General features: G+C 41.5%; 1 protein-coding gene across 5 annotated transcripts in view; it reads left to right on the top strand.

The window, feature by feature from the left end:
* Positions 1 to 25,658, top strand: part of LOC121291814 (zinc-binding protein A33-like) — a 129,944-nt gene that overhangs the window by 51,323 nt on the left and 52,963 nt on the right. For 2 of the 5 annotated variants that reach the window (XM_041213405.1, XM_041213399.1), the window contains exons 4-8: positions 43 to 324; positions 6,043 to 6,162; positions 7,560 to 7,592; positions 11,380 to 11,406; positions 13,508 to 13,534. In XM_041213405.1, the coding sequence (XP_041069339.1) occupies positions 43 to 324; positions 6,043 to 6,162; positions 7,560 to 7,592; positions 11,380 to 11,406; positions 13,508 to 13,534 (489 nt within the window). Of the gene's footprint in view, positions 1 to 42; positions 325 to 6,042; positions 6,163 to 7,559; positions 7,593 to 11,379; positions 11,407 to 13,507; positions 13,535 to 16,169; positions 16,391 to 17,542; positions 17,612 to 25,658 lie in introns of those variants that run through there. The other 3 variants (XM_041213400.1, XM_041213403.1, XM_041213401.1) reach the window with 3 other exon arrangements.

The raw sequence follows: 25,658 nt of genomic DNA, 5'->3' as shown, positions 1-25,658 counted from the left end.
CTAACAATCGCCATTTCTGAATCTGTTCATTGTTGATTGCAGGCTTTGGGTGTGAGCCCTGGATTCAGATGAAGGGATATGTTAAAAATGGAATCGAGCTTGTGTGTAAATCCAATGGATGGTTCCCTGAACCGGTGATACAGTGGATTAATGAGGATGGACATAATTTAATACAGTCTGAAGCACAATACCAGAAGGATTCTAAAGGTCTTGTCAATGTCCAGAGAAACATTGTAATAACAAGAGAATCAAAAAACAAGCTCACGTGTCGTATACGGAATGGGCAATTAAATACAGAGCAAGATGTAACTGTCAGGATATCAGGTTTGTAAATTAAAACATTTGATCAATAAAGGAAAAGGTGATTTAAACTCCATAAATCAAAGCATAAATTTAACTGTCCCCAAGATGCCTTGCTACGATAGTCCAGGAGGTGTCAATATACAATATCATACTCACATCAAACCTGTTTATGTTGAAATTCTGCTTCCAGTAAAGTCTAAATAAGAAATTTATCATTTATGTTGACACTGACAAACTCTGAACACTTAATTTGATCATTTTTCAGTCTCTCTAACATTATTAAAAGTTTGTGTCGTTTCCCCACTCGTGTTGACACAGACCAGGACTCTCAAACTCCTTCAAACTTTTGATTGATTCTTGCAAATTCAAAGCAACAAAAATTGCATTTGAATGGTCCCCAAAATGTGAACACAAAATGTATAGTATTGTACTGTAATTGATAATTGATTTATATCTACCTATAGTAAACACATTTATTTATGAAAGCATTATGATTCTGGATCACTGTCAGAGGGTAGTGGGGTGAGAATTCTGGCTGCCCCAAATACCGAAGTATAAACATTCAGGCATCATTTGTTTAGTACATGGCACCCTTTGGGTTCTGCCCATACCTGAGCCCATTACTTCTTCCTCTCGTTTGTATCCTCCTGGGCCCTTCGTTTCCGTCTCCTCTCCTTCCTGCACCCAGTCATGCTACCTTTAATATCTCCCCCCTCAGGTACTTCTATCCACCCGCCCAATTTCTGCACCAAACCATTATTCCACCTCTATCTTTCTACTATCTTGCCATCATTCCAGATTTGAAGACTCTTATAGAAGCCTATGACTACGCTCTGAGGTAATCTCAGATGGACTCATGAGGCATTTGCTGCTGCTTCCTTCAAGTTACAACTGGAACTGCCCAATTCCCTCACTTTGATCTTCCCATTATCATGCTCACCAGGGATGAACCTCATTAATGTCCTTCCTGTCCTGCTCAATCTACCCAGCAATGCTGCCTCACACTCTGTCAGCATAACAACATCAACATACGTTTAAATCCCACCATGGCAGCAGATAAATTTAAATGCCATTTGTGAAGTAAAACTGGAATAAAAGGCTAGTATCAGAAATAGTAACTATGATATTACCAGATTGTTGTAAAAACCCATCACTAATATTCTTAGGGAAGGAATCCTGCCCTTGTTACACGGTCTGACCCATATATGACTACAGCTTCACAGGAATATGGGTGACTCTTAGCTGCTCTTAGTTACAACTTAGATAACCAGGTGCTGAAGGATAGAACTGGAGCCTAGTCTTTATACACTCACAAGCTTTTATTTGCAGAGACATGTACAATATATCAAGCACCTCCAATCCAGAAAACACTGTTTAAGCCTGCTCATATATATTTATACATGGTTGAATCACCAGTTAATGTCCTCCATCAAAATATAATTAAGCACCCAATTTATATACAGTTAACACCCTCTGAAAGGGCCAAGCAAGACACTCAGTATTCAACAAAGTGGCTCACCACCATTCACTGTGTCCAAAAAGATTCTTCCTCACAACAACCCCCTGCCATATTGTTTGCCAAAAACTTAAATCATTGTTCCCTTGTACCATCTTGTACCATCAGTTAATGGGAACAGTTTTTCTTTGCCCTGGATTTTCGTCTGTAAGTGCAGGTGCACAGATTCAGGAAAATTCCTGGCTCAGCAAACTCAACTGTTAACAATGGCTGCCCAGACATTCAATTTTCATTCTGGAGTGGCTGGATTCCCTGGGAATGTGGCCCATCAACCAAGGAACAAGTGTGGAGGATGGACTAGCCATATAAAAACTGTGGCTACAAAAGCAGGTCAGAGACTAAGAATTGTGCATTGAGTAATTCATCTCCTGACTCCCTAAAGCCTGTCCCCATCTACAAGGCACAAGTCAGGAGTGAGATGGAATACTCCCCACTTGCCTGGATGAGTGCAGCTCCCACAACACTGAAGAAGCTGGACACCATCCAGGACAAAGCAATCCTGCTTGAATGGCACCACATCCACAAACATTCACTCCCTCCACCACCGACGCACAATACCTGCAGTGTGTACCATCTACAAGATGCACTGCAGGAATTTCCCAAGGGTCCTTAAGCGGCAACCTCCAAACCCACGACCACTACCACCTAGAAGGACAAGGGCAGCAAATGGATGGGAACACCACCACCTGGAAATTCCCCTCCAAGTCACTCACCACCCTGACTTGGAAACATATCACTGTTGCCGAGTTAAAATCCTGGAACTCCCATCCTAACAGCACTGTGGGTGTACCTACACCACATGGAGCAGTTCAAGAAGGCAGCTCCCCACCACCTTCTCAAGGGCAATTAGGCATGGGCAATAAATGCTAGCCCAGCCAGCGAAGCCCACATCCTGGGAATGATTTTTAAAAATGTGCTGGAGTCAGAGGCGAGCTGGGCAGAACCACAGTGCACTGACACTATGCCAATGTTTTTTGAAAAAGAATAAACATAAAACATCCCTCCAATCATCACCCTCACATCCCACACACTCTCCATGCCCAACCCATGTCACCCCATGCCCTGTACCCACTCCTCAATTTACCTCTTACCTCCAGGCCAACGTTCGTCCTTATGCTCATGTCCGGAGCCCTTTATATCCCTATGTCAACTTAGTACCAACTCATGCCAACCCATGACCCCCAGCCACTACCCTTTCCCGTTATAATTATCATGCCAACTCATCCAGTATCAGCTATGGGCAGATCTCAGGATCCAGACAGAGATGAGATAAAATAAAGTTCTAAGTTTTATTGCAGAATTCATGATGTTGGATAAAACTCTCATTCATAATAATGTATTTACTACATTTATATTCTTTCAATTGCATAATACCATATAACAACAAACGTTTCATTCAATTGCACAATTGCTGTTAACAGCAAGCATAGGAATTCATAGTCCCAACTTCAGAGTCAATAACATTTATAGCTGTCAATCAAACTATGAAATGGCAAGTACTCTACAGTGACAATGGAAGGCTGTGAAATCAGTCATGCAGCAGTAATCCAGGCTTATGTGAACAGAGTGAAATAGCAACTCCCTGTTTTCTGACCTTTAGCTACTGTTTTCAAACTGAGACGGATACTCCTATCCCACGAGGGTCAAGTTTGTTAAAAAGCCTTTTTTATGTGGCAGGACATATTGAGAGAGCAGTTCACAAAGAATGTGGGATTTTGGGCTTCACAAACTAAGGTATTGAGGACAAAAGCAGGGAAGTCATTCTGAGTCTGTATGAAGCTCTGATTAGGTCACAACTAAGAATACTGCATCCAGTTCTGGTCACCAAGCTTTAGGAAGGATGTAAGGGTTTTGTGAAACACTTTATTAAAATTGATATAGACAACATGCATTACCTTTCCTTTTTTAAACTTGTCTGGTGCTGCATCAAAAAATTCAATCACCATTAGTCAAACACAATCTTCCTTTTACAAAACCATTCTGGCTTTCTTTAATTAATCTAAACCTTTCCAAGTGTCTGATAATCTTTTCCTGACTATTGTTTCTAAAACCTTACCCACCATGAATGTTAAACTGATCAGCCTCCAGTTCCTAGCACTGACGCTACATCCTTTCTTGAATAAGGATGTCACATTTGTCACTCTCCAGTCCTCTGCCACTTTCCCTGTATCTCGGAAGATTGGAAGTTTAGGCAAACCTTTCCACGATCTCCGACTTCACTTCCTTCAGCAAACTGGGACGCAAGCCATCCGAGCCAGGAAACTTATCCATTCGGAGCAACCTTTCCAGTACATCCTTCCAATCAATTATCACCCCATCCATTCCAACTACCATCACCATTTCTACCGATACTTGTTAGATTCCTCTTCCTTAGTAAACACCAATACAAAGTATTAATTAAGTATTGTAGCCTTGCCATACGCCTCTAAGCATAATCAGCTCAACCCTACTTCTTACTACCTGCTTACTATTAACATGGCAGTCGAAGATTTTGCGTTCCCTTTTATGTTAACAGGTTACAAATTCTGCGGTGAGTAACTCACCTACTGACCCTCCAAAGCCTGTCCACCATCTACAAGGCACAAGTCAGGAGCGTGGTGGAATACTCCCTACTTGCCTGGATGAGTGCAGCTCCAACACTCAAAAAGCTTGACACCATCCAGGGCAAAGCAGCCTGCTTGATTGGCACTCCATCCACAAGCATTCATTCTCGCCACCACCAGCACAGTGGCAGTAGTGTGTATTAACTACTGCAAGAACTTACTAAGGCTCCCTAGACAGCACTTTCCAAACCCATGACCACTACCATCTAGAAGGACAAGCGCAGCAGATATATGGGAACAGCACCCGCTGGAAGTTCCCCTCCCAGCCTCGCACCATCCTGATTTGGAAATATATTGTTGTTCCTTCACTATCACTGGGTCAAAATCCTGGAACTCCCTCCTAACAGCACCGTGGGTGTACCTACACCACATGGACTGCAGCGGTTCAAGAAGGCAGCTCGCCACCACCTTCTCAAGGACAATTAGGGATGGGGATTAAATGCTGGCCTAGCCAGTGGCACCACATCCCATGAATGAATTTAAAAAATACATTTTATTCTCATATTCCCTCTTTGCCAGTCTTATTTTCCTCATCACTTTCTCTCTCAACTTAATATATTTGGCATAGCTCTAAATTAAAGAATTCACCTGACATCATATTTAATTTTGTTTAATCTTCTTTATATCCCTCATCATCCAAGGCTGGCTCTGGTTCCCTTACCTGTCACCCTTGTTGGAATGTACCTGGCTTGTACCTAAAAAATCTCCTTAAAGATCCCCTATTGCTCTGTTAGAGATTTTACTGACAATTTTTGATTCTATTTTATCCTAGCTAGATCCATTCTCATCCCTTTAAATTAACCCTCTTCCTAGAAGTTCCACTTTAGTTTGTTTCGTGCTCTACTCCATTACAAATCTAAACCTTATGTTACAATAATCACTTTTACACAAGGATTCCCCAACAGACGCTTGGTCCATGTGGTCACCTCATCCCCCAGCCCCAGATCCTGCAAGGCCTCCTTTCTGGTTGGACCGAATACACCCTGGACAAGGAAGTTTTCCTGATCACATTTCAGAAATTCCTCCCCCTCCTTTCCCCTTTATGTTAACATTATCCAAATCAATATCTGGGTAATGAAATACCCCAGTATCACCACTCCCATTATTTTGGACAAGGTTTGATCATCCTTCTTAATTATCTTTTTCTTTGGTTTAGCATCCATCAATGTTCGATTACAGCTTGGTGAAATGCCTTTCAAGTTGCTGACAAACATATTTTACAAACTTAGGCCCCAAAGATTCAGAGGGTGCCATGTCCCTGTATGTGTTGTGATGCACCAGCCTTTGATGCCACTAAAATGTGCAGCATTAGGGGAGGTCCCACCGTTTAACAAAGAGCCCCTTTTCTTACAGAGGCTGTAATAATAATAGACATCAGTGGCAGTGATTGAAGTGGGAAGAGGCTCCATCCATGATAAAGTCGAACAAACTTAAGTCTGTTAGTAAATTTCTGCCGGTTCCAGAGGGCTCCTGCTGAAGTTACAGCAGGGGGCTGCCTGGAAAATCATGGGCTTTCCACCTCATGAACTTTTACTACTACTGGATATTCTAAAAGAACAATTTCCATGGTATATGTTGTAAGTAATATCATTATATAATTCACTGGTGTTTACTTCACAGATGATATGTTCCCCGCTGTTCCTGATTGGCTGGTGCCATTACTCATCAGTATTTGTCTTCTAATTGTGGCCATTTCTGCTTTGATTTATTGGAATGTGAAACAAAATCCACGGATTGAAGGTACATTCTCAGTGCAACAGTGACAAACAACAATGTATATAGATATATAGATACAGTCCTGGAAATTTTGTGGGGATTCCCATTGTCCCCTGCGATAAACTCAATGGAAACCTGGAGAAATCCCTGGAGAAATGGCAGAAAAGCCACGTTTCAATGGGGATTATGCCCATCTTCCATCAACGTTAAGGGTGGAACAAGAACCGTCCCGTGGAATTTCAGGATAACAGGACTATACCTGCATCCCATAAAATTGAGGGCAGGTCAAGGGAAGATGACGGAATTACCCAAAAAATTGGGTAATTTTAAACCAACCCCTACCCCTTCAAATGTGCTGGGGGGGGGTGGGGGGGCATTAAATTTTTCCCTGGGTTTATTTCAATATTAAATGTTTGTGCTGGGGGTGGTGATGAGGGAGTGAACATTGAAGTGAAAAACAGAGGAATAGCTCAACTCCCATTGCTGGGTGAGTAGAAATTCAAATAATTTTATTTTAATAGCTCTTTAATACCATTAGTTTGCATATTCAATATTCTGTGAGTATGTTTCTCATGGACCTGTTTCATCTTTCATCTTTCTCTTGTCAACCTTTGCAAGTAAATTTTTACCTGTAAAATAAGATCTATTCTTGTTTCCCATTGATGTGTGCTTTTTGTTACATTTATCTTCATTAAAATCACTCAGATTTTTGACAAAAATAATTGCCTTACACTGTATTCATAACCTGGCATCAAGTAAAGTGCCCTCAGTATAGTTTCATAATAATGTAAAGAACAGGGAAATAAACGTGAACCCTTTACAATTCTCATGAGTATTATTATTGCGGTTACCCATTAATACTTTTTATTCCTGAAACTCCCAAAAATATTAACCAGCTGTTCACCTATTTTGCTACTTATTTCCTTGTTAATTACAAGGTGTATCACATCAGCTCTGTGCATTTGACTCTTTGGATCTGGAATTTATCCACAGTCTTTACCTGTTAGGATTGAAATGGGCAATACATGTGTCACACCGGCCATTTCCTAATACTCCATCATATCTATTTATCCTATAAAGATCTGGTCCTTATATCATTTCACCAAAAGAGAGGTAAAGACATTCTTAAAGCATCTATACTCTGTTAATTCTCATCAGTTATTCTCATTTAAATGTTGTTCTTTCCTCCCTCTGCCTTTCCCTGCCTCTCTATTTGCTTACAACCTGTTAAGTCTATTTTTCCAGTTCTGATGAAAGGACATCAACTGTTTCTCTCTCCACAGGCACCATCTGACTTGCTGAGCATTTCCAGCGGTTTTTATTTTTATCTCAGATTTCCAGCATCTGCAATATTTTGCTATTGATGAATGAAGCCAGTGTTTCTGATATTCAAAACAATGTTTCTTCTTGTATTTTTTCAGAGCTAGAACTTTGGAAATCTATCGTAGAACTTGGTAAGAGTTCAATATTGAAATATTCACAAATACCAAAGAACGTTTGTTTTGGAGTAGTTACAAGTTTAATGAATTACTTTACACTTAGCCGTTAGATCAGTTAATTATACACATTGATGACATGACTGTGCTTTAATCCAAAGGCTGTTAAACTGACCTTCTTAAGAATCTTAGTGAACATACACTGTATGAGATTATCTTGGAAAAATGTTTGATGTTTGATTTAAGTACACGGGGCAGAATTTTCCAACACCTTGTGCTGCCACAGAAACCTCAGAAAGAGCAAACAGACAATCAGAAAATTGTGGGTGACTCTGGCCCAACCTCAAAAAAGCTCACTGCTTATTCACACTTGTGTTTCCCAAAGATACAATTCTTTTGACCACTCTGACTTACATTGGTAATATTATACTGTATAGCCTCGTTAACACTAGGTAGGGGTTGGCACAAATTTGTTCCATAGGGGACCATGATAGCCAGTAGAGGATGAAGACTTGCATCCATTAATCTAGCTGCGGATATCACATCCAGATCCCAGATTTAAAAGAAGAATACTGCACTGTGCCACCCACTGTAACAATTGGACAGATCCTATGACAGGCCTTAATACAATTTAATTATTGGATTGAAATTTCCTAACAGCTTTACTTCATATTTACTTCATTCTTAAAATATTTTTTCTGAGTTATAAGTAGAGGATCCACTTCTATTTATTAAGCATCTTATATGTCCCACAGAATATTGCAAAGCACTTCCCATGGATGGAATTATGACAGCCAATTTGTGTACGCCAAGGTCCCACAAATGACCAGTTAATCTGTTTTTAATGGTGTTAATTGAGAGTTTAATAAATATTGTCCAGAACACCAAGTGAGCTCCCTTGCTGTTCTTCAAATAGTGCTATGGAATTTATTATTTTCACTTGAACAGTTGCATGGAACCTTGGCATATCATCTCATCTAAAAGCTGGTATTTCCAAAAATGCAGTGCTTCCTCGCTACTGCAATGAAGTGTCAGCCTAGATTGTGTGCTCAGGTCCCAGAATGGGAATTTATAAACAATCTTTTGATTTGGGTTAGAGTCCTACTGCACAGCCAAGATTACTCTTGGTGTAAACTAAACATGTCCACTCTATGGGAAAGTTTCTCCATTGTGTTGTGAAGCCCTGTGAGAATTGTTTGGAAATGTAGAAATGCTTTATGTATAAACCATAAGAAGAACTAACACCAAAAAGTTTAGAAAGAAACTTGCATCAACTTGTCCCGCTCCACCTCATCAATAAAGGTACACATTAAGCACGACTGGAGAATCCAGATTTCAGGACACTGTGTAATTAGTTGTAAGGATGAGAGAAACAGGCAACTCAGTGTACCCATTCCTATATATGATGGCTAAAATTAACAACCATTGTCACTGTGATTGTGGTTAAGGAACATATTCAAAGCACAGTTAGTTAGTCCAAAATCGGTATCAAAGTTACAAAATAAATGCAATGAATTTGTCAGAGTTCCACCTTTACATATTGGAAAACTATGAAAGTAACTTCTGGAACAATCTGACTGCTAACAGACCCTTTCCATCTTTATTTAAGTTATCTTCCAAAACTTTCCCATAACTTAATATTCAAAAATGATGTAGAGTTTGACATAATTACCATGCCCTATGGTTTTCTTCATATTTTAATAAATATTATAAATACTTAAACAACAAACTTTTGTAAAATTGATCCCTTGCAACTTTAAGAAATAGTTTGGGAGAATATTTCAGGCTGGAATAAAGAAGTCTTGAGTTAGCATGGACCATTTGAAGGTTAAATATATTACAGATTGTAATGAGCAAATCTCCTTCGACACCCATTCCAAGATGTACTGGGGAAATCTCCTTCCACACTTATTACAGATTGTACTGATGAAATCTCCTTCCACACTTATTACAGATTGTACTGAGGAAATCTCCTTCCACACTTATTACAGATTGTACTGAGGAAAGCTCCTTCCACACTTATTACAGATTGTACTGATGAAATCTCCTTCCACACTTATTACAGATTGTACTGATGAAATCTCCTTCCACACTCATTATAGATTGTACTGATGAAATCTCCTTCCACACTTATTACAGATTGTACTAAGGAAATCTCCTTCCACGCTTATTATAGATTGTACTGATGAAATCTCCTTCCACACTTATTACAGATTGTACTGAGGAAATTTCCTTCCACACTTATTATAGATTGCACTGATGAAATCTCCTTCCACACTTATTACAGATTGTACTGATGAAATCTCCTTCCACACTTATTACAGATTGTACTGAGGAAAGCTCCTTCCACACTTATTACAGATTGTACTGAGGAAAGCTCCTTCCACACTTATTACAAATTGAAATAAGGAAAGCTCCTTCCATCCTTATTACAGGTTGAAATAAGGAAAGCTCCTTCCACCCTTATTACAGATTGTACTGAGGAAACCTCCTTCGATACTTAATACAAATGGTCTGAAGAAATCTGCTTCAAGCTCTCATTCCCAAAAGCAGGCCTTCATTTTGAAACTTATGATGTATGAGTGTTAGCAGTTCCACTTCTCTCACCAACCATTCTTGTCAACTCCAAGTTGAAATTTTCATTTGGTGACAATTAATCCTGAAATTCCTCTCATGGCCAAGTGTGCCATTTGGTTTGAGAGGAATCAATACTGTTCTGAGGAGTGCTGCACTGCCTGAGATGCCATGCTTTTGAGATGTTTAACTGAGGCCCCATCCACCCTCTTGAGTGAATATTAAATATTCATGGCATTATTTTGGAAAGGAGCAGAGGGTTTCTCCCCAGTGTCCTGGATTTCTCAAACAACACCACTAAAGTATATTCTCTTCATAACAAAAATTAAAATACCTGGAAAAACTCAGCAGGTCTGGTAACATCTGTGGAGAGGAACACAGTTAACGTTTCGAGTCTGTATGACTTTTCAACAGAACCAATTCTTTTTTTTTCTTTTTTATTTTTATTTTTGTTTTGGATTTCCAGCATCCGCAGTTTTTTGCTTTTATATTCTCTTCATTATTGATTGCTACTTGTGGAACCTTGCTGTGCACAAATTGGCAGTAAAATGCTTTGGAACATCTTGAGGTTGTGAAAAGTGCTAAATGAAGTAATTTTTTTTCTATATATATTCACACCAGAGGGTGGGGGATTCACTGTAATGTTTGCAATGAATTCAATATTTCTTCCTGTTTCTTGGCTTATGTTGGGGGAAAACATTCCACAAATGTTCTGATTCTCCAAAGAGACTCAGCAGAAAGTGAATAGTATGGACATTAGGTTTGACGACTACACACGATATGAAACATTCTATGATGGATTTACCTACCACATCTTAATGTCTAGGCTCACACAGGAGAAATGGTCATGAGTCTAATGCTGGCTGCTCATATAAATACACGCCAGCAAAATTCAGCACCTTCAGGCAGGAGAGGAAAATGAGGAAGGAAATAGGGAGATAAGAGTGTTGATTATAGACAGAGGGAGAATTGGTTTGAGGACTAGTCCTTATTATTTTCCTGGGACCATCCCAGTCACATGACAACCAAGCAATTACTTTTGAAATGTGATCAGCGTATTTAAGCAACTTTTATAACTGTTCAGAAATGATTATAATGCTGATTGGTTTTAAATTGTTTGAAAAGAGAGCTCAGTGTTCAAACCATTGTAAACCTGAGGAATGCAACAATATGTGATGTATGATATTCAGACAAATAAAATGTTTTTCCAAAATCCTTTTTTATTTTGTAGGTCAGTGGAAGCCTCTTGTTGGATCAGGAATGATATTCTTTTACATAAACTCTTGTTATCTATTCATTAATAAATCTAGGGTTTTGCTCATTGTTATTCAGAGCTATTATAGGATCAAGGCTTCAGCCAAGTAATACCAGGGACATTGACTTAGTGGCATTGAGGGTATCACTGGGTTTGGTGGGCACTAAAGAGAGTGTCTGGGACAGCACTGGGATGCAGTCTTTGGATGCTGTACTTGGAAGGGGTTCCAGGGAGGATTCTTTGAGCATAGTGACAGGTCCTGGGTGGTTCAAGGATTTTGGGGAACTGGGGAAAGAAGTCTCTGAGCCTTGTTGCACTTGGGGATGAGGGATCTGCGAGCAATTAGAGACTGTCCCAGGATCTAGGAGTTAGTGGGGAGAGGAAAGGGGAGCTACAGAAAAGGTGCTATGGCATCCAATAGGATTGAGAAGGAGGTTCCAATGCTTGCAGTAGTCATTGTTTGGTAGTATTAGAGATTGCTAGGATCTGTGAATATCTTAGGAAGCTGCATCTGTCTTGTATGGAGGAGGCTCAGAGGAATGATACCCACACTGCCTCACCCACCATGTTCCTACCGATTGACCTCTCCCAACGTATCCACAACCTTGTGGCATTCTCGGAGAGTTCCCTCCCATCCCATCATTAGTGGTTCTTGTCTTTACACAACAGCCTTAAAGCATTTAGGAGTAAATGTTCAGCTTCATACAATTCAAGACCAGGCTACAATAATATGGCATTGATTCTTCAGCTGATCTGCCCTTCAAGCATTTATCCCAATGGGAGGGTGGGGTTGGTGAATTTTCCCTTAGCGCAGTGTTGGTTAGACAGATTTCCTGAGGGTATTTATTGTACATCACATCGACTTACAGATTCTCTGGATGGTGAACACTGCACTGACTCTAGCAGCCAAGCTCAGGCATTCCTTCATACAAACAGCTATCGTGATTTATCAGGAAGCCTCCTCTGGTACAGAAACTACAATCGAATATCTAACAAAGCATTAGAAAAGTGAGCAGCCCTGTGCCTTGTTCCAACCATGTTTTAGGAGCTGCATTGCTGTGAACGCCTGTCAGTAAGTTTCCAATGACAGGTCAAATCGAAACTGCAGAACTATTCAGGCCGATCTTACAAATTCTTTAATATTGGGTCAGCTGGACTCTGACAAGACCCTTCTGCACAATACAGACACATCTTAGCAACCCCTAATTCTACCAGGCACTGACTGCTCCCAACATCTGAAACCTCTTCTGTCCGACAAATGGACCATTTCCTCTTACAAGGTTTCGAGATTGTAATTTTCATAGTCTAGCTCTCCTGTCATTCTAAACAGTATGTTTTAGATTCTCACCTTCAGTGCTCAGACAAAAACTTCTCCAACTGGATGAACCAATGGCTAAATTTGGGTACAAACTGCCCACAATTTTCTGCCATTGAAGCTTAATGGATGGAAAATCATGGACACTGAACCTATGCCAGGCACTCCTGTCAGGCAAAACTCATGTGCTTGGTCCCTGATGATAAAAATCTTGGCTACACAGAAAACTTAGCTTCCAATTTACAGTGAGTAATGCCACAGGAAGTCCATTAGGAGGTAGGAGGACCTACAAAATTCTGAAGGGGCTTGATGAGGTAGACACTGAGAGATTGTTTCCACTGGTTGGGGCATCAAAAACATGGGTGCGCAGTCTCAGGATAAAGGGCCGATTGTTTAGGACTGAGATGAGGAGAAATTACTTCATTCAAAGGATTTTGAATCTTTGGAATTCTCTACACCAGAGGCCACAAATGCTCTGTTGTTGAATACTTTTTAGGCTGGGATAAACAGGTTTTTGCTTTCTCAGGGAATTAAGGGATATGGGGAGCAGGCTGGAAAATGGAGTTGAAGCCCAAGATCAGCCATGATCGTATTGACTGGTGGAGCAGGCTCGATGGGCCGAATCGTCCACTCCTGCTCCCATTTCTTGTGTTCTTGTATCTATTAAATTTAAAATACCTGGAACATTCTTACTGTGAAGTTATTAAGTCATGGAGAAAGACTTGGATAAATAAACTTTATGACACAGAATGAAGCCATTCCAGGCTAATTTGTTGTTTCTGTTTTCAGAGTGGAAGAGAATTTGTGAATGTGAAGGTAAGACCTTATTATTGTAACACACAATAAGAAAGAATGAATAAATTCAAAAACTTATGAGCAGCTTCAAAAAAGCTGGAAACTCAAAAAATAAACCAGACAACTGAAAAATAGTCTCAATAAAGATCTATCACAAAGGTCATTGTTTCAGTGCAACCAAACAAGTTAAATCCTTTTTGCATTGAGTTTCAGGATTTTTAATTGCTGTTTTGAGATCTGATTCCACATTTTAGTTTGTTTTCATTCCCTCCCATGTGCCATTTAAAAAGAATTAGTTACAATGGGAGAGCAGTGGGACATTAACTTGTTCCGACTGATGCAGCTTCTATGCCCAATGTTGTTTAACGGAAACAGGGTGGATGCTGAAAGAATGTTTTCCGTTGCAGGAGAGACAAGAATTTGGGGGCACAGTTCAAAAATAGAGGGTTCCCCACTTAAAACTGGGATGGAGGTTTTTTCTTCTTTGAGGGTCGTGAGCCTTTGGAACTCTCTTTCCCAGAGAGACGTGGAGACAGGGTCAGTGAATATTTTCAAGGCAGAGGTGGATAGATTCTTCACAAACAATGGGGTGAATGGTTATTGGGGGTAGGCAGTAAGGTGGAGTTGAGGCTACAATCAGATCAGCCACGATCTTATTAAATGGCAGAGCAGGCTTGAGGGGCCGAATGGCCCACTTCTGCTTCTAATTCATATGTTTGTAACACCATTCTGCTGCATTTGCCAACATTTTAAAGCATATTGTGGTTCTTGGTTTTTCTCTGTTCTTTTCGATATCATGTTTTTATTTTGTTGTCCTGCTTTTGAAAATAAGCTCAGTGGTGTAACTTTACCACTTTCCGGGCTGAATAATATGGCCGTGCACCAATGACGAATTCTGCACGTGACTTCCAGGCCCGCTGTCAAGACGCGCCTGATAATACCGTATAATGTATTTTCCAACCTCAATTTAAATTTTATCTCATCTGTCCCAACCATGTCAATTTTCATAGGTGGCAGAAATTTTAAAAACACAGTAAGTCTCCTAACTTCTGGCTTCAGGAGTTGTATATTTATGACAAATTTCCATGTATAGACATCTACGCCCTCGGAGTGAGAGGAGAGGCACCCCAGAAGGGGCAAAGCCGTCCCCAGATTCAGTGAGGCTGCCTCTGGTCCCCTCCTGCGTGCTACATATGATCTACGTAACCAACTCATGCCAAGCCCTGGGAAAAGGAGGGCCAAGGTTTCACCAAATCCTTTCTGTAACCGTGGCAAGACATACTTTAGGAACCTTTCCCTTATTAAGGCATCCTGTTGTCATGGCCATCTATTCAATCACGACCAGGGCCATCAGCAAACGCATTACCCTGATCCCTCAACTCATCATTGCCCTCGTCCTCAGAGAATTGGCCCCCATTTTGCATGTCATCATTCTCCAGAGCACCTCTTTCTTTGACTGGCAATGTTATGGAGGGCACAGCAAATCACGACAGTCAGACAAACACGTGAGGGTGAGTCCTATAGTGCACTCCCAAATCTGTCCAGGCATTAGAATCGCATCTTTAGGAAACCGTTAGTCTGCTCCAGTTATGACACGGTAGATAATGTGTGCCAGGCAGTTCAAATCTACGAGTGAAACTTGATCGCGCTACCACAATGGTTTTGCAATTTGTATTTATTTTGAGATGCGTGCCCTGAATTCAGAAATAATAAGTCCGTCAAGAGTTTAGAGATTTTTTTAAAAACTAAATTAAAATAGTTACTAACAAAAGAGATTTCAAGCACATACTACAAATTACTACTATAATAATTCCTGAAACCCCTCATTAACTTGGCTCCCAGTTACACACCCATTAAGACAATGATCCAGAAATAGATTTTAGATTTGAAACAGATCCAGCAAATTAGCACAATACCGGGGACGGTGGAATTCAAAATGGCTCTCTCTAGCTTCAGTTTTTGGAGACAGCAGGCTTATGCACAAACACTAGAGGCTTCACACACTTCTGTTAGATCATACAATGCCTTCCCCTGACACAAAGCCTCACTCTCCCTTATATATGTTTCTCCCCTTTTGTTATATAAATCCCACTGTTCCCATATGTCTCTGGAACTTTACCTTTCTCATAATATAAATCTTTTCATTTTGCCAGTGTATATTTTCAGTAACCCTTGAGAAAAATAAACATATTTCCTACCTTGCTTGTCTGGCTATTTCCAAACAGACTGAGATCCCTTTGAAAACCAAATCCCCCTTCATTTATCTAAAAATTCAAATTCCCTTTACACCTTACATGCTAAGACCCCAACCATGTTTACTCATTAGCATATTAAAGGTACTTCTACACCTTACTTCTTTTGATAACTTGCAGTCTGCTTAGCTAGCAAGAGTAGTCTACGGCGCTAGACTTAAGGAGTGAGGTTCCTTGCCTTGCAGTGGCTTGGTGAATTCTGGTCTCTTTCTAGGGGTGTGGGTTCAAATCCCACTCCTGACATTGCCTCTGTGATACCTTTACATTGAGATCCCTCCGAGGTGGTTGTCCTGGCGACATAATTTTTCTGCCAGGTGCACGGCCTGAATTATGACATGCGCCTCCTGTTTGTCGACCTGAGGGGCTTTTGTGGCTCTTTACAAGCGTTGCTCATCTTTTACCAGGACCTGATCAAAGTCTGGAACGTGGCTTACAACGCAGCTCTCTGCTGTCAGAAGTAGTGGCTATCGTCAGAGAGCTGCTGCTCAGTAATCTGTACCTCCGCCATTTTCAGTGGCTGGCGGAGAGAAGGGCTGTGGCTGCCGGGGTGACCAGGATCGGGGACACGCTGGGTAGCAGAGGATTGGACTGGACACTTCTGCAGGATATGGCGCATAGTGCATTGGTAGGTATCTGGCTCATAGCCAGTGCCATTCAAGACTTTAGGATGGTCATGCCCAGCTCTGATGTCATTCTGGGTCTCGAGGTGGTGCAAGTGTGTGATGGTCTTCCATCTGAGCATACTGTTGTCTGAACAGAATTCCACATTGGCCCCAAATCCGGAACCCTCCCTCGGGACCAGAGCATTGCAACCTGAGTTGCTTCACGCAAATGCCCTCTGTGTCCTTTAGCATGGCACGGAGGGGCTTCCTGTATGGGCTGCTGCTGCACAGCCTTCACTCCCTTGCCCTCAGCCACCGCCCGGACATGCCCTGGCATACCTTGCTGCCCTTCAGTAGCGGAGGTCCCCAGTGGGGGGGTTCTCTACATGGAAGTCCTCCTCCTTTCCATCAGGGACCAGGGGTGGAGTGTGTTGCACGCAGCAGTCCCATACAACCGTAGCATGTGTCGGTTCACAGACTGCCAAGATGTCTGTGTTTTGTGCCTTGTGGAGTCCGTGGACCACACATATATAGTTTGTTGTAGGCTGCGCCCCCTTTTTAGTTACTTGAAGAACCTTTTGCTTCTGTTTTATTTGAACTTCAGTCCCAAGCTCCTGATCTGCGGGCACCCAATGAGGAGGGAGATGGGGAGGGAGAAGGAACTCCTCATGAACCTGCTCCTGGGTCCGGCCAAGTTGGCCATTATCAGGCCCAGGCAGTGGATGATCGAGGGGGTCATCAGGCCCGACTGTCTCCCCGTCTTCTGTGTCTATGTTTGCGGCCGGGAGTCCCTGGAGACGGAGCACGCAGTCCCTGCCAGCACCGTTGAGGCCTTCCATTCTCCGTGGGCACTGGAGTGTTTTATTGATCCCTTTGATCATATTTTGGTTTAATGTTTGTAAGTTTGCTTCAACTTTTGTCTTTTGTTTTTGCAGTTTCCCTTTAAGGGGCTGCCTTTTCATTTGTCCCTTGGTTTGTTAATTTAGTTTATTTGGTTTTAACTCGAAAGAGTTACAAAATGTAATTAAATCCCACACAGACAGACCTAACTATTTACCCCCATAAACCTACTTCACAATAAACCAGAAAAATATTGTGAAAATTATGACACCTCATGATATCCACTATGGCCCTGGTGCTGCTGTGACTCTCATTGTATCTCCTTTCTGTGTCAGGTCTGGGCACCCTCACAGGCATCATTAGAGATCTTTTCAGTGAATAGCTCTTAATGCCTAGAATCCATCCCTCTAACGTATTCGGGCTGGTGAAGAGGTCTGGAATCTGAGTGTTCCTGAGGATGTATGAGTCGAGTCTGCTGCCCGGGTACCTGGCACACACCTGCATGACCTGCTGAATATGGTCACACACCAGCTGGACATTGATCGAGTGGAAGCCCTTTCTGTTTCTGAAGGTGCATGGCTGTCCAGCAGGAGACTTAGTGGCTACGTGCGTGCAGTCAGTGACTCACTGCACCCGGGGGAAAACTGCGATCGCTGCAAATCCTCAGCCTTATCCATTTGGCCCTGGACATCCTGCGTGAAGGAGATGTAATTCCCAGCCCTTTGGAATATTGTATCTGTGAACACCTTGATGCAGTGGTGTGCAGCAGGCTGTGTTATCCCACTGAGATCTCCACAGACTGCCTGGAATGTGTCTGTTGTGAAGAAGTAAAGCTCCACTGTTACCTTCAATGTGACAGGCACCAGGTGGTTGGATGAGATCTCCCCTGTCAGCATCTGACATAGTGATGTCACAGTGACTCCTGAAAGTCACTGTGTCTCACTCAGTTTCAGGTAACTGAATCTCTGCCTATATATTCTTGGGGAAGAATAAATTCATTTATGCCTCCACTGAGGGTTTCTGTGTTCCTCTTGCCCCTCAGGGTCTGTCACTGCTCTGTTCCCTTCCTGAGTAACCACAGAATCCTGAGCGTCCCTCTGTTCCCTCCTTCCTCTCCCCCTTCTCCTCTTCCATCTCCTCCTAATCTTCTCTCCTCCTAACTGAAGGATGTGTCTCCAATTGAGACCACAATGCCCATCTGTCTCAAAGATATTTCACCTCTGGGTAGTGAACAGGAAAATAATCAATCGAAAGAACCCTCTGACGCAGAGGAGAGTCCTCCTGATGAAACAGTATCCAAATGATTCCTCTGCTCAGTCACATGAGCATTCTCTGCTGTCAATGAAGTGTTAATTGCAAAGCTGAGGCTCTGGTGTCAGCTGCAGTTTTAAAACCCGCCCAAACAAGCTCGCCTATGAAAAAACAAATACCCCACCAGTTGTGATTCTCACCCTGAAGGGGTATTATTGCCTTCTGACTGTATTATTGCAGTGAGATGAGTAGTTAAATAACTCAATTGCCTTTTAAATTGATACTTAAATGTCGCGGGCAGGTTCCTGACTTTTTGACCCGCCCGCGTACTGTATTATCAGCAACTGACGTGATGATGTCATAAACGCGCCCGACATCATCATGTCCCATAATACTCTCCGTGAAGCTGGGAACGCTTCTGATCTCAGAGCAGATTATTCAGCTCTTCATACCTGTTTGCTTTCATAGTCCTGCTCTTTCAATCCATGAGCACTACCTTGCAACGTGAACTAATTAAATTAGACAATTCAATATAATCCAAATGGACGGGCCGGATTTTCAAATTGGAAGCAGGAACTTGACATCTGGATGAATTCTGGGTCCTGATCCTGTGCCTCAACTGTAAAGCTCACGCAGTGCTAATTTTAATGCCCTAATTGGGCAGGAAGCAAGCACCCAATTCGGGGTGCCAAGCATCTCGAGGAGGCAGGAGCTGCCTGTGTGGCGCCAACAGTAAAGGCAGCTGGCAGCCATGATGGGGTCTGCTGTTGCCTTGTCAAATATAGCAGGCAGCTCCTTACAGGGCCAGCAGTGTTAATGTGGAGGAATAAGACCTTGCAGGCAAAATAAATGCACTGCATTTAACCAGGTGCATGAAACATTGATTTTTGACAAATTAAACAAAACTTTCAAACATTCCCAAAGTTAACCTGGCAGCTGGGCAGCAATGTGCACCAAACTGTTCAGGTTTTCCCTTTCAAAATCCTATCCTTGCATTTCTTACCTGTTAACAAGACCCTTAAGGAATATAATGGGGCATCAGTTGATAGTAAGCAGGATCCCCGTGACCTCACTCCAGCCAGCACCTTGAAAATTGTCGCCTATCCCGGAGGTGACAGGATGTAGAGATGACCTCTGAGACTGTGTTTTTCAAATTGTGCCCGCACCAGGTCATGACCCCGCCAGCATTTGAAATTCCTAATGATACATCTGTAATGAAACTAATAAATGTGCAAAATAATTTACCTTCACGGTGAGAAGCAACACAGTCAGGAGCAGATAGATAAAGTCCAAGGAGCAAGGCCAGTAGCACTTATTTTCTGGAAGAGAGGGAGAAAGATGCAGACCTGTGGGAGATAATGGACCAGGAGCAGATAAATAAAGCCTGAGGAGTGAGGCCTATAGCATTTACTTGCTAAGAGAGAGGCAGAGAGAAAGACAGACCTGTGGGCGATACATAGCTGGGAGTGGATAAATAAAGCCCAAGGAGTGAGGCCTAAAGCATTTACCTTCTGGGAGAGAGGTCCAGAAGCACCCTGAGTTTTGCAAAAACAGTGAACAGTGATATCAATGAAAGTCATAAGGTAATTGGCTGCTAAGTATTGCTGCTTAGGGACTGAGTTTAAAAGAAATGTTAAAATATTAACTATTAATAATAAGCAAGTAGCTGGTGAATTTTATTTTCTATTTTTAAGTAAGCCTTATTACCACTAGGAAGGCATATTAAGTATTAGTAGGATTTAATCAATATTAGTAATGTTTATTAATACTAGTAACGTTTATTAGTATCAGTAAAGCTTTGTTAGCAATTTCCGAGTGTGCTATTCTCCACGTGCACAGAACCAAATTGAGATGAGCACGTGGGCAAAATGAACCCAAGACCCTCGACTGGAGATGCAGCCAGAAGTGTGGCCTGGTGAAGCATGTTACTTTGTTGAGTTTTTTTTTATATTCCTTCATGGGATGTGGGCATCACTGGCTAGGCCAGCATTTATTGCCCATGCCTAAAAGTTCAGAGGGCAGTTAAGTGTTAACCACATTGTTGTGGGTCTGGAGTCACATGTAGCCAGGCCAGGTAAGGGTGGCAGATTTCCTCCCCTAAAGGGAGTTAGTGAACCAGATGGGTTTTTACAGCAATGGTATGGTTTTGGGAATTCCAAGTTTTGGTTGAATTCAAATTTCACCAACTGCCATGGTGGGATTAGAGCATTATAATAGAGCACTACCCTGGGTCTCTGGAATACTAGGCCAGCGACAATACCACTATGCCACTGCTGCCCCTCAGTCTGGAGCTTGAAGCAGTGGATTATTTGTGAATATATATGCCTGGGTTTGGAGTGACTTGTTGTGTGGTCCCATATGTGACAGGTAGATAAGATTGTCAAGAAGGTACATGGGATCCTTGCTTTCACTGGCTGAGGTATACAGTATAACAGTTATATTGGAACTGTATAAAACACTAGTTAGGCCACATCTGGAGTAATGCCTGCAGTTCTGCTCACTGCACTCTAGGAAAGATGTGATTGCACTAAAAAGAATACAGAGGAGGTTTTAGTTATGAGGAAAGATTGGCTAAGCTAAGGTTGTTTTCTTTGGAACAAAAGAGGCTGAGGGGAGATCTATTTGAAGTGTATAAAATTAGGAGATAGCTAGATAGAGTGGATAGCTAGGTCCAGTTCCCCTTTGGCTGAGCGGTCCCTAACCAAGGGGCTGTTGGATGTGAGATCCATGTACCTTTAAGGGAGCGTATCTTAAACTGCTGATGATTATTCTGCCTCAACACGGGGTGAACTGTATTAGTCCCATGAATTGTAGGCAGCCTACAAGCAGCAGCAGCGGAAGTCAGACATGTATACTGAGTCTCCTAGTTAACTCTATCTCTATATAGTCTTATCTTCAAATAAAGAACATTCTTTATAGCTTTACCAATCTTTGTCATGTGATTCATACTGTCATAGAAACATAATTTTCATAATATTTTTCCGCTTTATTGTGAAGTAGGTTTATCGGGGTAAGTATAGTTGGACCTGTCTGGGTGATTTAATTAAATTTGGATTCAAGTAGTCTGCAAGGTTGAAATCATCAAAGGAAGCTTGGTGCTTTACATGCTAATGAGTAAACACTGATGCTGGCTTAGCATGTAAGGTGTGAAGGGAATTTGCATTTCTAAATAAATAGAGGGATTTTTTGGATTTCAACTTGTCAGTTAAACAAGGCTAAGGAATGTGTTTATTTTTCACAAAGGTACTGACAATATTGGCAAATGAAAGTTTTTATATTATGAGGAAGATACAGTTTCAAGGACATGTGGGCAATAGAATTTGTTTATTAAAAAGAGAGAAAGATATCTTAAGTAGAATGAAAGGCTATGTGGGAAGGCCATGTAAGATCTAACAACAGTGTGTGAAATAGCCTTAATGAAGCCTCAAGCTATGTGTCCATGAGTCTGCTATGTAACAAAACTGAAGTTGGGGAAAAGCCATTTGGAATTCCACTGTCAAGTGAGTATTGTGTTAACTTGCTGGCTCTGTTTTAAATCTAATATCTAATTTGGACCATTGCCTTAAAGGGGGTGCAACTGGGGGTCAGGTTAATTAAAAATTTTAGGGGTGATTATAGTAAGTAATTGTAGTCTATTGTATGTGGTTGAAATATTTTATTTTGTTAATAATTATTTTAGTTTAATTTTTTAAATTTCTAAATGTCTTGGTGGACTCATTACTTCTGACTTCATTGCACACATCTTCTCGTAATAAATACAAATTGCAAAACCATTGTGATAGTGTGACCAAGTTTCCCTTGTGGATTCAGTCTGCTTAGCACACATCATCTGCCACGTCTTAACAAAATAGGAGCTCCTTGCGGGATATTTGAAATTCCTTGATTTGTTTTGGAGTTGGTGAATCTTAATGTTATGGGTATCAGAAGCACATTGAATTCAAGAGTAGGTGTGAGGGATTTTAAAGTGGGAAGACTGCAAAAAATGGCTGTATTCATGATAAAAAAAATTTGGAAGTAGAAGATATAATGCTGATTGAGTTATAAAAAGTGTCTACGGGTATCTGGCGGAGAATTTGCAGGTGAGGTTACCTGTAGGGGCAAAGCAAGTAGACACAGTTGAAGTGTTAGCACAGCATTTGAAATTGGAAGTGATAGCTGGCACTAGTGAGTCACTAGTGAGGCTTCAGTTAGAATTGAAGCGGCTTGAATTTCAACAAGGAATGGAACTGAAGAAACTTGAACTAGAGGCAACGGAAAAAGAAAAAGAAAGGGCAGAGAAAAAAAAAGGAACAATATTTCAAAGAGAAATGGAACTGTGAAAACTTGAACTCCAGAGGGGTTTGGGAACCAGGACAGAATATTAAAGAGGAATACCAGGGTGCATAAAATACTGGGAGAAACATAGCCTTAGAATAGAGAATAGTAAGTCAATAGGTGAAGTTGGGGTGAGGGAGAAAGTAACAAAATCTAAATCAGGGTTACTATGGGAGTATGTGAATGCGCGGAGTATCATAAATAAGACTGGGGAGTTACAGGTGCAGATTGCCATGTGGAAATGTGATGTTGTGGCGATAACAGGATAACTGGATCAAGGAAGGGCAGAACTGGGTGTTAAATATTCTCGGGTGCAAGGTGTTCAGAAAAGATAGGAAAGGAAGAAAAGGAGAAGGGGAGTCTTCCCTAGAGACAGGGGAGGTGCCAGAGGTCAGGAGAATTGCAAACGTTACACCTTTGTTCAAGAAGGTCTGTAAGGATAAGCCCAGCAAGAGGTGGGCAAGATTCTCGAAACAATTATTCAAGATAGAATTAGTAGTCACATGGAAAAATATGGGCTGATCAGGAAGAGCCGGCATGAATTTCTAATGGGGAAATTGTGTTTAATTAACTTGCTAGAGTGTTTTGAAGAGGTAACAGAGAAGGTCAATGAGGATAATGCTGTTGATGTGGTGTACATGGACTTCCAAAAGGCATTTGATACAGTGCTACATAAAAGACTTGTGAGCAAAGCTATTGCTCATGGAATAAAAGGGACAGTAGCAATGTGAATAGAAAGTTGGCTGAAAAATAGGAAGCAGAGAGTAATGGTCAATGGATATTTTTCAGGCTGCAGGAAGGTTTGTAGTGGAGTTCCCCAGAGGTCACAGCCTCCAGTTGTGACTCACTAGCGTCAGGTATCACTTCCAGTTTCAAATGCTGTGCTATCACTTCAACTATATCTATTTTCTTTGTCCCTACAGGTAACCTCAACAGTAACTTCTCCACCAATTCTGCTAACTAACCCTTATACTTTTTGTAACTCAATCAGCATTATACCTTCTACTTCCAAAAACGTTTTAGCCATGGACACGGCCATTTTTGCAGTCTCACTATTTTAAAATTGCTCACACCAACTCTTGAATTCAATGTGCTTCTCATATTCATAGCCTTAAGATTCACCAACTCCAAAGCAAATCAAGGAATTTCAAATATCCTGCAAGGAGCCCCCATTTTGTTATGATGTGGCAGATGATGTGTGCCAATCATATTAAAGATCGAGATCTTGGTGTACGGGGACAATTTAAAAGTTTGTGGATGCTACGAAGCTTGGGACTGTTGTAACTGCAAGGAAGAAAGTGTAGAACTTCAGAAGGACTTAGACAAGTTAGTGGAGTGGGTAGATAGGTATCAGATGAAGTTCAATGTGGAGAAGTGTGAAGTGGTGCATTTTGATAGGAAGAACATGGACAGACAATATAAAATAAGGGGTGAAATTTTTAAGCGGGTGCAGGAGCAAAAAGACCCGGGTGTATATGTACATAGGTCATTGAAGTTGGCAGGACAGGTGGAGAGAGAAGTTAATAAAGCATATAGTATCCTGAGCTTTATTAATAGGAACAGAGAGTACAAGAGCAAGGAGGTTATGCTGAATTTATATAAGACACTCATTAGGCCTCAGCTGGTCTCTGGTGTACATTTCTGGGCACCACATTATAGGAAGAGGTGAACACATTGGAGAGTGCAGAAGTAGTTTACCAAAGTGATTCCAGGGACGAGAAACTTCAGCTATGAGGATAGACTGGAGAGGTTGGGACTCTTCTCCTTGAAGAGAAGAAGGCCAAGAGGAGATTTGATAGAGCTTTTCAAAATCATGACGGGGGTGGACAGAGTGGATAGGGAGAAGCTGTTCTGCTCATAAAAGCATCAAGAACGAAAGGGCACAGATTTAAAATGATTTTGCCAAAGAAACATCTGAAGGAAAAACTTTTTCACGCAACGAGTGGTTCGGGTCTGGAATGCACTGCCCGGAAGTGTTGTGTTGTATTTTTCATACCAAATGGCATGACTTTAAACTGATATCATAGATCTGGCATCACAAAAGCCGATATCTCTTGCTCTCTCTGATAATGGTACTTGCCAATATCCTTTTAGCAAGTCAATATTTGTGATAAATTTTGATTGTCCCACTTTCTCAATACAATCCTCCAACCCGTAGTATAGGATATGAATCTACTTTTGTCACAGCATTCATCTTTCGATAGTCCACACACAGCCTTTGGTTCCATCTGGTTTCAGTACCAGTACAATAGGTGAAGTCCAGTTACTATAACTAGACTGAATGATATCATTTTGAAGCATGAAATCAATTTATTTCTAGATTTGTGATAACTTAGCCAGATTTAATCTATAAGGATGTTGCCTGATCAAAGATGAAACTGTCATAGAAACATCATGGGCAGAATTTTGCCTTCAGCGAGCAGGGGGCGGGGCCTGCTTGCCGACGTGTAAAATGTCACATGAGGGGGACATGTTAGGGAACTTTTTCCTCTCTTAATATTTTTCAAAGTAGAAGCGGCTTCCCTGAGGCTGCACTTAGCCTCAGGGAGAAGTGCGCTCTTTCGTGCACATGTATGATAAAGCACACTCTTGCTTTTAGGGAATCCCCCCGCCGACATAGGAAGCGCATAGCGCTTCCCGCTGGACATCACGCTGGGTGGGCCTTAACTGGCCCACCCACGTAAAATGGCAGTGCGGCCTGCTTCGTTGCTGGAGATTGGGTCCCGACCCGCCTGCCCGACAGGCAGAAAATTCTGCCCCATGTATAGCCAAATCTGCCTTCCCCAACTTATTTCCATAAATAGCTTTGTGTGACTGCAATAGCTTTTCCAAATCACTTTGGCACTTGTCTGGAAGGTAACTCAATATTACTTTTAAGTTTTCAAG

This window comes from Carcharodon carcharias, chromosome 19, assembly GCF_017639515.1.
Source record: "Carcharodon carcharias isolate sCarCar2 chromosome 19, sCarCar2.pri, whole genome shotgun sequence".
In the NCBI taxonomy this organism is placed as follows: domain Eukaryota; kingdom Metazoa; phylum Chordata; class Chondrichthyes; order Lamniformes; family Lamnidae; genus Carcharodon; species Carcharodon carcharias.
The sequence above is the reverse complement of the archived record's forward strand: the minus strand, read 5'-3'. Positions and strand labels throughout refer to the sequence as shown.